The following is a 12497-nucleotide window of genomic DNA, read 5'->3' on the forward strand; positions in this document are numbered from 1 at the left end:
TGCCAAGTTGTAGAAAGAAGTAGAGGGGGGCTGTGAGGCCAGGGTCTGATCTGATGGTGAGAATGATGAGGAAATTTCCAGGGAGGATGATGAGGTAGAAAATTAAAACTAGCACAAAGACCAGGAGTTGAGCATCTTGAGACTGGGTCAGACCAAGGAGGATGAATTCTGTCACCACTGTGCTGTTTTCGCTCTCCATAACTCCTCATTCTACAGAATAACAAAGCAAAAAATGTTGTTATAACCTTCTTTTCATCTGTTCCAGAGCTCTTCTCCAAATAAAAACAATATTTGCCACATCCAACATTCCCTAGCTGAAAACAACTTATGTTTCATAACTCTCATATGTTTTGAATTAACCTTTCTACCCTTCATTTTCCGGATTCCCCCTAGACACTATTCTTATGACCACACCATTGTTCCCATTTAAGTGCATCTATATAACTAGGCACACCTAAACATCAGAACATTTGTCTTATGTGATTAGTAACCTTTGTAACTAGCAGCCAAATGTTATGGAACAGGAATTTATAACACATGGGCACATATTTGTGCATACAAATACATATTCATACATGTAAGCGCACACATAGTGAGTTGAAGCAAATTGGAATAGAAAAAATATCTTTGGAGTCCTTCACATTAGCTCAGGAGCGTCCTTCCGTCTTTTATCCAGTCCTAGACAATTATTGGCTTCCATATTCATTCCTCAATCTGCCTACAGAAACCTGCTTGTAAGAAGGTAAGTCAATAGTTCCCATTACTTTTTCTGAAGTTTGATGCATTCTGGGTTTTCAGTTATTTCGTGCTTCTTTGGATTGACAATTCCAGACACAGGTGACACTCTGAGAGTTAGTCTCGTCCAATCCTCCTTTGTTTTTATTTTCTATCATCCATGTCTATATCCTGTCTATTATTAACAGGTAGAATTGCTTACCACAAACGTCTTTACTCCACTTTCCTCCTCCCATTCTCATTTATGTACATTCTGCTCCGGTGATTCTCAAATTGTGCTCATCACAGTGGTTGAGGACAGATATGCCTCAGGTGGACTTTACTCTGCACAAAGGAAATCCTGGGTGGCAGCAACCGAGTTTATAGGGACAAGTTTTTTGTTCTAGTCAGATAAGGCAAAGACGTATTGTTAGTGTAGGCAAGATAGAAACTTGAACGTTTCATCTCTAACCTTTGTTATTTCAACTGATACAAACACACATCTGACATCAAAGACGCACAGGTAGAAAGGGTGCAGAGTGCAGACACCCAGCATCTGCAGGCTGCACTGAGCTTGCCAGGATTCCAGGGCTAGCAGACCAATTTCTGGAGCGGGTGTTTGGAGACCTAGTCACCAATGTAGCGTCATCTCATCCTTTCATCTTTCCCCATTCATTTCCTTTTGCTTCTTTTATTGTATTTTTCACCTTTTCCTATTATCTTCCTGATAATTTTACCTTCAGACACTGTTTTTTTCTTTTTTAATTTAATTATTTTTTCTCTTTATTTTTGTCCATCACTATTTATCCCCCCTATACCCTCTTCCACCACCACCCACCCCCTGCTCCCTGCAAGCATGACACTGCTGTCCATGTCCATGAGTTCTTTCTCTTTTTAAATTGTTTCCAATGCCTCCACCTCACCAACAACACAGTTTTTTTTAATTATTCTTTTTACATGTGCTTTAGTTTCTTTTATTTTTTATTTTATTCTTTTATTTTTTTTCTCCAATTTCTCTCACTTATTTTATCCCTGGCTTTTCCTTCTTTATTGCTCTCTTCCTTATCTCTTTCTACTTTCTCTCATTCACCTACATTCTTTCAGTCTTAAATCTTCTTCACTTTGTTCTTTACATGTATTCTACCTCATTATATTCAATGCCTGTCTTTCCATTAATTCTGAGACAATAGATTGTTTTATCATTCCATGGTGGCCTGAGCGTTGTAGGTGCTTCCTCAGTGGTCCATCCCAATGGATTTTTCTGCAGATTGGAAAATTTTAACCTGCACGTCAGTGTTAAGCCTTTCCTCTTGAATATTAACACCCTTGAAATGTGCTCATTCTCAACCTCACGTTAGTTACTTCTAATTCTCTCACGTATAGTGTCTATTTCTAACTCATTCTGATAAAAACAAAGTGACTTATCTTTGTGCTTTAAAATAAATCTCCTTAATATCATTTCTGCCAAGAGGGATACAGTTAATAAAAGTTTGAAAGTGATAATGTCTTTTCTGATACTGTATTTATTTCTATATTTTAAGTTGTTAAAATATATAAATAATATTTAATTGTACTAAAATATTTAATTGCACTATTACAAAAAATGAAAATGGCAATAACTTTGGAAGATTCACCATTTGTATTTAAATTGGGTATCACACACGTGACTGATTTTCCCCCATGATAAATCAGAAATAAAATGGAGGAGGAAATCAGAATTCACAAGTCAGAAGGGGTAGGCTGAGTTAAGTTGTTAAAATATACTGTTACCCATTCCTACAAGTTTTTAAAAATGTGGACCAGGCTGAAGAACATAAAAAATATTTAATTGATACTAGAGTTAAAAATTATATAAAATTTCATTCAATTGCACAAATCTTCACCCAGACAATTACTTATCAAATAAATGGGATAGATAAATTAGATGATGGAAACCTCTATAGTTCTTTCATACTTAAAGGTTTTAGACAGCATCATGAATATTATAGGAAGAGCATTGGTTTGGGAATTATTCTACAATTTGGAAACTATAAACTTAAACATCATTTAGTCCTTTGAAACCTGATTTTTAAGTCTATGCAGGAGAAATAATATATTCATTCTTTTTACTTCACAGCATTAATATAAAGATCAAGTTAGGTGATTAGCAGTCAATTCACATCTACTTAAAATGAACTAAGAAAACATTCAGTGATTAAATAAATTCTAGAACAAAAATGCTAAGTAGACACTATGTCACTAGATCTTTTGTCACTGCCCTGCAGTTAATCCCAGAGGAGATGGTGACTGCTTAAATGGGACATTTCAGGGTAGGAACTTGTAGAGGTTCAAGGAAGGGTCCATGTAAAGTTTTCTTATCTAATTCAGCTAAGGTTTGTGAATTGTCTTGTTTTAAGATCCCTAACTCTGAGCCTTATATTGGTGTATAATAGAACCATATGCAAGAAACTTATGACAGTTGAGTATGGGGACCAAGGGGTTTGCCAACTTATAAAGTTAGTGAGGTTTGTTTCTGGAACTCAGCCTACCCCTTCTGACTTGTGAATTCTTATTTCTTCTTCCACTTTATCTCTGATTTTTCATGTGGGGCGAGAGGGGGAAATCAGTCATTTGTGTGATACCCAAATTTAAATACAAATGGTGAATCTTCCAAAGTTATTGCAATTTTTTATAATAGTGAAATTAAATATTTTAGGCCCTTTAAAATAATACTAAGCATCAGAAAGACTTGTCAGGTGGTGTATTTGATAAGCAGAAAAGAAAGTGCTCTATATGTGAATTTAATCTTACCCTTTCTCTGTTTCTGCAGCATTATCCTATCCTCATGCATTTTAAAGCAGATGTCACAGGCAAATAGTATGAATTTTGTTCTATTTCTTCTTCTTCTCAGAAAAAAAAAGAAATCCAATGACCAAAAATTTCACCTTGCCAGGAGATCAATGCTCCTCTCAATCAAATAGCTAAGCTCTTCTTTCTTCTGATAAAAAGATTAACTGATTATTCCAGAATTCTTCTTTAAATATATATTCTCATGGTGGGTAATCATAAATTATGAAATGTACTAATTTGTGATGCAATAGGGAATATGCCTTGGGGTGTTACAGTAACCTTAAGCCTGTAGAGTCTTTCCAATGGTAATTATTAGAATGTCAATTAAAGTTAGAAAATTTTAAGGCTTAAATATTCAAAACATAGGTCAGCTAAGACCTTACTGGGTCATGTTAGAATCTTTATTTTGACATTTTATCAGTGACAGTGATCTTATTAAATAACTAGAGGCCCAGTGCACAGATTCATGCACCAGTGGGGTCTCTCGGCCTGGCCTGCAGGGATTGGGCCAAAACCAGCTCTCCAACATCCCCCAAGGGGTCCTGGATTGCTAGAGGGTGCAGGCCAGGCCCAAGGACCCCATCGGTGCACAAATCTGTGCACCAGGCCTCTAGTCTCTCTATATAAAGGCCCAAGTGCGGGTCCCTCAGCCTGGCCTGTGGGGATCAGGCCGAAACCAGCCCTCCAACATCCCCTGAGGTATCCCAGACTGTGAGAGGGCACAGGCCAGGCTAAGGGACTTCACTGGTTCACGAATCCATGCACCCGGCCACTAGTATGCATATAAGATCTTTGGTTAATCTCTTCCCACCCTTCTCCCTTCCCCCTTCCCTTTGAGATTCATCAGTCTGTTCCATGTTTCTATGCCTGTGGTTTCCACTCCTGCATTGAGCTTCTGCCCCCTGGTGGTCATTGCACATCATAACTACTGGATGGTAGGCTGGTCAAATGGTTGGCCAGTTGCTTAGGCTTTTATATGTATAGATTCATATAAGTGATGAGAAGTCATTGATGTTTAATAAGTTAAAGTAGTGAGATTAAGTTAATGGTAAGCATGCTTAGATCTGCATATTTTTGGTGCAGAAATGCTAGCAAGAGAAAGAATATGTTATGTTCAAAAATACTTTTCAGGAATAATTCTTCCTGAGTAAAAGAAATTCATGCTTTCTTATAAACGAGGGGTCCTCAAACTATGGCCCACGGGCCACATGCAAATACAAATATTATATTTGTTTTGTTTTTTTACTTCAAAATAAGATATGTGCAGTGTGTACGAGAATTTGTTCATAGTTTTTTTTTAAACTATAGTCCAGCCCTCCAATGGTTTGAGGAACAGTGAACTGGCACCCTGTTTAAAAAGTTTGGGGACCCTTGTTATAAACTCTCTAAGGCTATGCCCTCTCAAAGAATAGAAAAATTACTCTGGTATGTTCTTGGTATTCATAATCATTCACTTTCTGAATGTTACTTCTGTGTTCTGCTATAGCAAAATGAAGACCTTTCTGTTCTAAATTAAAAAATATTGGCAAGGGAAAATTATTTAATTATACAAAAATCCATTTCATTCAGTTTTTATACATTAAAAAGGAAAATGGAATAAATCTGAGTCACATTAAAATTAAAATAATAAACAGCTTTCACAAAAGAAATAAAATATACTATCAAGTATACTTTTATTCAAATCTATGTCCAGTTCAGACAGTAATGCAGTGGAAGATGTGGGAAAGTGGAAGAAAGAAGTAAAGAGATGGCGATAATGGTATAGTAGGTTTTATTCCTATTATAATCTGTGCTGCAAATAAATAACTTTGAACATATGTCATTTTGTTTATGTGAAAGTTTATTGTTTTGTGTTGTGTTTTATATAATTACAGACTTCTCAGGGATCTCACTTCTCATAATTTACACAATGCTTTAGAATTCATTAAAAGTAATGAGATCTAACTACTAGTCAACAGTAGCCCTCTACTCTCTGCCGAGAAACCTTTTTCATCTTAGGCAATTGCATAACATTAAGAAGAAAGACGTCTGTGTTTTAATGGGTGGAGCTCAGGTTGCCCCATGCTAGTTTATTAAGCAAAACATCCAGTAATAGTGGAAATATCACAAGAATGGAACTCAAAACGTAAGATTATAGTTCTGGCCCCACCCATGAGGGTTATTTCTTGGGAAAATGTTACATGCTTCCTTAGATGATTCCCAATCTGAAAAATTGGAAATGTACAGAGGTTGGCAAAAGTAGTTTACAATTGTGAGTATGTGAAACAGAGTTTATTCTTGTATTATTATTTATTTGTTCTGTTATTTTACATATTAAGAACTATAAACCTACTTTTGCCCACTCATGTATTTCTGGTTTTTATTCTTTTTACTTTTGTTTTTAATTAAATTTAATTTAATTTTTCCCATAATGCCTTATCCTCTACCACCTCCATCCATCCCCACAACCACCACACTGTTGTCTATGTTCATAAATTCTCTTCATTTCACAAAAGTTTGAATATTTATTCTTTGGAAGACCTACTGAATAGGTGGGTGAGCAATTTGGCACTGATTATGATAGTTAAGGTTCTTGGTTTCAGGGATTTTACATTCTAGTGAAAGGAGCCAGTCAAAGAGCAAAGAAAATGGGCAAAAAATTGCCAGGGAATAAATGACTATAACAGTGATATTTTGGAGAATGAATGGACACAAGAAGGGCATTCTGTTTTATTATTAGAAAAATACTCTCTGGGGAGGTGACATTTAAGCTGAGGTCTGAATAACCAAACAAATGTAGCTGTGGGATACCAGACAGAGAGGTATTCCAGGCAAGAGGAAGAGCAAAAACAATGACCATGAGTGAGGAAAGAGATGGAAATGACTCAGACAAGATAAGATGATAGAACAAGCCATGCTGTTATAAATATACATCTAATTTTTATAGTAAATATATTTTCATAGTTAAACATTTTTTAAAGTGACAAAGAATATCATCTATCTATCATCTATCTACTTACTATCTATTTACTATCTATCTATCTATCTATCTATCTATCTATCTATCATCTATCTATCTATCTATCATCTAGATATTCAGTGAGAAATCCTCCCATCCTAGTCTCCCATCTATTACTCATGATTCAAGAGAGGAAACTATCAATTTCTTGTGAAGTAGACTTGACTTTGGGTGGTGAACACATGATGCAATATGCAGATGATGAATGATAGAGTTGTACACTTAAAACCTGTATGTTATTATCAATGTCACCCCAATACATTTAATAAAAAATAAAAGTAAAAAATATAGGGTGCCCCTCCAAATGTATACACACACTTTGAATAATTATAAAGGCATTGTTTATGAAAATATATTTCATTTTCAAAATTGAGCTATCTCTGCTAAAGTGTTTTGGGAACACCCTGTATATTCAGTGAGAAATCTTCCCATCATAGTCTCCCATCCACTGTCCATGCTTTAAGAGAGGAAATTATCAATAGAATGCAGAAATTTCAAAACTATGATTATGTAAGTGAATTTTTTAATTATTAACTTCTATTTGTTAAATTGATTGGGGTGACTGGTCATCATGAACATAAGCTTCAGGTGTGGGATTCTATGTTATAAGATCTGTATATTCTACTGTATGTCCACCACCCAGAGTTATAAGTAAATTTTTATGTACAGTCTTTCCCCACCATTTGAACATACCTTTAAATCATATTGACAAAAAAAGTCTGTGTTCTAAATTAAATTACAGCAGCTGGAGAATGAGAGAGAGAGAGAGAGAGAGAGAGAGAGAGAGAGAGAGCAGTTAGCCTGTTAATAGCTGAGGGCCAGCCGACAAAAAACTGCTCACATTCCTGAATGGGTGTTGGAGCTTTGAATCAACATCCAGGAGTCTAGCAGCCCACCACTAGACCACCACTGCATCCTGCATTAATTTTCAGGACTGCTGCCTGTAACCAATCAAATATAATAAATATTCCTTCCTTACAGACGGTGCTCCCATTATAGAACTGACCACATTTTACCTTATCCCATCTCCTCACCTGTAGCAAATATAAATTCTTTAAAAGCAATTTACATGTTTCTTCCCCAAAACATAATGTATAAAAAGCAATCTTCCACTCTGGCCAGGTTGTTCAGTGGGTTAGAGCATCACCCTGATACACCAGGTTGTGGGTTTATTTCTAGTCAGGTCACACATACACAAAATGAATGCATGAACAAGTGGAACAATAAATTGATCTCTCTCTCTCCCTCTCTCTCTTTAAATAAAAAATTTGAAGTGCTCCTCAACTCTTTCACAATGGACACATTGCCTTTTCTACCTACTGCTGCTGCTTCTGGTTTAGACTGCATGTCCCAGGACCTGGTCCTATATGGCCCAATAAATCCTTTCTTTTAAAAAAGGCTTTGCCAGCAATTGTTTGTTGATTTATTGCTGGTAGTCATTCTGGCAGGTGTGAGTTAATATCTCATTGTGGCTTTAATTTTCATCTCTCTGATGATTAGTGATGTTGAGCATTTTTTCATAATGTCTGTTGTGCATCAGTATAGACACAGATAACAGTGTGCTGATAACCAGAGGAAAGGGGGAGTTGGGGTTTGGTGGAGGTGGATAAAGGAGGAGGAAATATCTTGCACCTTATTTTTAACTTTCCATGTACCTTGGGGAATTTTCCATGTTAATGCTTACAGAGTTTCTTAACTCTTTATATGGTTGATTATTATTCAATAAATAATAAATTATTATCAACACTTCTTCCCCAGTCATGGCCTCCATTATTCAGGCTGACTTACTGCTTTCTAGCATTACAAAAGTTTCCTTCTCTTTCTTTTATTTTAAGTTCCTAAATCCATATGTTATTTTCAAATTAGTAATATTTTATTACTCTAACATTATGTGGTTCTTCTTTAGTGCAAGTTGGAAACATTTTTAAAATTTATTTTTATTGATTTCAGAGAGGAAGGGAGAAGGAGATAGAAACATTAATAATGAGAAAGAATCATTGATTAATTGCCTCCTGCATCCCCACTACTGGGGATTGAGCCTACAACCTGAACTGGGATTCGCACTGGTGACCTCTTGGTTCCTGGGTTGATGATCAACTGCTGTACCACACCCAGCCAAGTAAAAAAATTTAAGACCAATTTCTCTGTAGTTATATACACTGGTGTTTGAAAATTCTATCAGAAAGTGGACTTTAATCCTAGTTATGTGAAATACATAGTGACAAAATAAATAGGAGTCTATTTTGTTTATATATGGAAATATAATATTAGGTAAAAAGACAAAAGTAGAACCCTATATTTTATTATTTAGATGTATGCACTTATTTTTCCTTTTTTTCTTTCTTCTTGTTTAATTAGATGGATGTTTGAGCCTATGGAGAAGTCAATTGTTTTCCTATTTCTAGGTAAAGAGAAGTCAGTTCAATAATAATTTAATAATAAATAAGTTAATTAAATCATAACTCAAAACCAGCCTTCAAGTTCTTAAAACAAAAGTCACCTTAGTGCTGAAGAATGAAGCAAATCATCATAACAAAAATAAACCTTAGCCTGGTACCAGCACAAGAGGGGGCATATAGATCAATGGAACAGAGCAGAGAATGCAGAAATCAACCCAAGCCACTATGCTCAATTAATATTTGACAAAGGAAGCAAGAGCATACAATGCAGTAAAGACAGTCTCTTCAATAAATGGTGTTTGCATGAAAAATGAAACTAGACCACCGACTTACACCATACATAAGAATAAACTCACAATAGATAAATGTAAGCTGAAAAACTATAAAAATCCTTGAAGAAAACGTAGGCAGCAAAATATCAGATATCTCATGTACCAAAATGTTCACTGATACAATGCTGAGGGCAAAAGAAAAAAGGAAACTAACGGGACTCCATAAATAAAAAAACTTCTGCACAGCAAAATAAGCCAGCATCAAAATGAAAAGGAAAACCACTGTATGGGAGAACATATTTTTCAATGATATATCTGATAAGAGGTTAATAGCCAAAATATATACAACTCAACAATAGGAAGGCAGATAACCCAGTAAAAATAGGCAGGAGACCTAAATAGACACTTCTCTGAAGAGGACATACAAATGGCCAAGTGACATGAAAAAATGCCCAAAGCCACTAATCATCAGAGAGATGCAAATTAAAACGATAATGAGGTACTGCCTCACACCTGCTAGAACAACTACAATCAATAGATCAACAAATGATAAGTGCTGACAAGGATGTGGAGAAAGGGAATCCTAGTACACTACTGGTGGAATGCAAATTGGTTCAGCCACTATGCAAAACAATGTAGAGTTTCCTAAAAATATTTAAAATGGAATTGCCATATTCCTAGTGATCCCACTTCTAGGAATATATCCTAAGAAACCCAAAACACCAATCAGAAAGAATGTATGCACTCTATGTTCAGAGCAGTGCAATTTATAGTGGCTAAGATCTGAAAATAGTCCAAGTGTCCATCAGTAGATGAGTGGATAAAAATGCTGTGCTACATTTACACCATGGAATACTATGCAGCTGTAAAAAGTATCTGTTATTCTTTAAGACAGGATGGAGCGACTGGGAGAGTATTGCACTAAGTGAAACAAACCAATCACAGAAAGACAAGTATCACATGATCTCACTTATATGTGGAATCTAATGAACATAATAAACCGACAAACAAAATAGATCCAGAGGCACAGAAGCAGGCAACACACTGAGGATCCTCTGAGGGAATGTGGTGGGAGAGGCAAGAGATCAACCTAATAATTTATATGCATCTATGATTAGCCCATGGACACAGACAATAGAGGGGTGAAGGCCTAGAAAGGGGCAGGAGTGGGAAGGAAGGAGGTCAATGGGGAGGAAAAAGAGGGACATCTGTAATGCTTTCAACAATAAAGAAAAATTTTTAAAAAGAATAAATCTTATCTACCGCCATTCTACATTAGAACATGAGATGCAAATTAAGTTCTCAATTAATATAACTAGAATATATTTAGGTAAATGGAACCTCTGGGATTCTTCTTGCTTGGCATTCATCTATGTTTAAAATGAAACTAGAGGCCCAGTGCAAGGGATTTGTGCACTGGTGGGGCCTGTTGCGGGAGCAGCCACTCATCCTGGTTAGTCAAGCCGCTGGGGACCCACCCTCTGAGCAGCTGCTCCTCCTGTGGGAGCACACTGACCACCAGAGGCAGCTCCTGCATTGAGAATCTTCCCCTAGTGGTCAGTGCCCATCATAGCGACTGGTCGTTCTGCCATTCACTTGCTGGACTTCTGTTATATAGCATTGTGACATGAATCTATTTTGCTCAAAAGTTTGACATATTACCTTGTCAAATAAGAAGACTAAAGCTCTAATTAGTCACATTTATTTCTTTATTAGTAAATATATACATTGAATACCTATGTAAAAGTACTCAATGATTTTATGTCTGTTTGCTGCAGGCTGCTAATTATTATTATATGCTATAACTGCATTGTTATTATTAAAATATTTTATTATTAATTTTTTCTCTACTGGTTATGATTTTAACACAAGAAGAGTGAAACCAGGTGTTATGTATAATCTTTTCAAGTTCTGTTAGCATAGTATTAGAAAGTAGTATTAATTTTATTTTGCTTAAATTTAGAAGTTCTGCATAGAGCTAACAAGTATGAACCGTAATTTTCTCATGGCCACTTGCATTTTCTGGTTTCTCAGGGTATAAATAATCGGATTCAGGAAGGGTGTGATAACAGTGTAAAATACAGAAAGGATTTTATTGCCTGCAAAACTATTGAATGGCCAGGCATAGATAAAAATACAAGGTCCAAAGAACAGAGTGACTACAATGACATGTGCAGACAATGTGGACAGAGCCTTGGAGAGCCCTCCAGATGACCTTTGCCACACAGTGACCAGGATGACAGTGTAAGAGACAAGCAGGAGGATGAAACAGATAAGTGAGAGCAGCCCACTGTCAGCAATGACAAATAGTTCCAGGGTATATGTTTGGATACAAGCAAGCTTAATCACAAGGGGAAGGTCACAAAATATACTGTCTACAACATTGGGGCCACAGAAAGGCAAATTCACTATTAGTACCATCTGGCTCATGGTGTGTATAAACCCAATTATCCACGAAAGTATCACAAACCCCTTCAGCAAGCGATGGCTCATGATTGTCCTGTAGTGCAGAGGTTTACATATGGCTACGTATCTGTCAAAGGCCATGGCTATCAAAAGAGTCATCTCAGCACCTCCAAAGAAGTGCATAAAGAACATCTGGGTCATGCAGCCCCATATGGAGATGGTCTTGTGTTCAGCGAGCAAGTCTGTGATCATCTTGGGTGTGGTGACAGTGGAGAGACACATGTCTAAGAAAGAGAGGTTTCCAAGGAGGAAGTACATGGGAGAATGGAGGGTGGCGCTAAATGTCACTGTGACTATAATGAGAATGTTTCCCAATGCAGTAGCACTGTAGACCAAGGAGAATGTCACAAAGAAGAAAATCTGAAGTTCCCATTGTCCAGAAAATCCTAGTAAAATAAACTCAGTCACTACAGATTCATTTTTGAGATCCATTTACTCAAATCAGAAAAGCCCCAGAAGTTCTTTCTACAAAAAGAATAAAGAAAATTAAGTCACAATTAGCACCAATGTTTTTCTATTTCTAGTTAATGAATAATAGTTGGTGATAGGAGAGCATCTGAAATGTATCAGCACATCACTATTTACAATTAGAGATTAGTTTATGGGTCACATCACTTGGTAACAATATTCTTATAGTTAGTAATTAAAGAGCATTTGAAATAGTGAAATTTTGTTTTCTACTGTATTTTATCAAATAATACTCACCAATTGATCACGACTTTGTCAGTACTGTGTTCACGTGAAAAAATTAAATAAGTAACAAGATTAATATTTATTTTGCCTTTTTATTATAATCTCATATATGCGTCACCCTTTGAG

General features: G+C 36.1%; 2 protein-coding genes across 2 annotated transcripts in view; both read right to left on the minus strand.

Annotated features, from left to right (window-relative positions):
* Positions 1-199, minus strand: part of LOC102774922 (olfactory receptor 4N5-like) — a 941-nt gene extending 742 nt beyond the window's left edge. Inside the window, 1 exon segment of the mRNA XM_015559452.1 lies at positions 1-199. This exon segment is cut by the window's left edge and continues 2 nt beyond it. Coding sequence (XP_015414938.1) covers positions 1-199 — 199 coding nt within the window.
* Positions 200-11171: 10972 nt separating this feature from the next.
* LOC102767555 (olfactory receptor 4L1) lies at positions 11172-12110 on the minus strand. The gene has a single exon (XM_006756746.1). It carries the CDS (start codon positions 12108-12110, stop codon positions 11172-11174), a length of 939 nt encoding a protein of 312 aa, XP_006756809.1.
* Between the last annotated feature and the right edge of the window lie 387 nt (positions 12111-12497).

The sequence above is a fragment of the Myotis davidii genome, unplaced genomic scaffold (assembly GCF_000327345.1).
Source record: "Myotis davidii unplaced genomic scaffold, ASM32734v1 scaffold594, whole genome shotgun sequence".
Lineage (NCBI taxonomy): Eukaryota > Metazoa > Chordata > Mammalia > Chiroptera > Vespertilionidae > Myotis > Myotis davidii.

Excerpts from the sequence above, each read along its gene's own strand:
- LOC102767555 (XM_006756746.1), bottom strand. The coding sequence starts at position 12,110 with ATGGATCTCAAAAATGAATCTGTAGTGACTGAGTTTATTTTACTAGGA.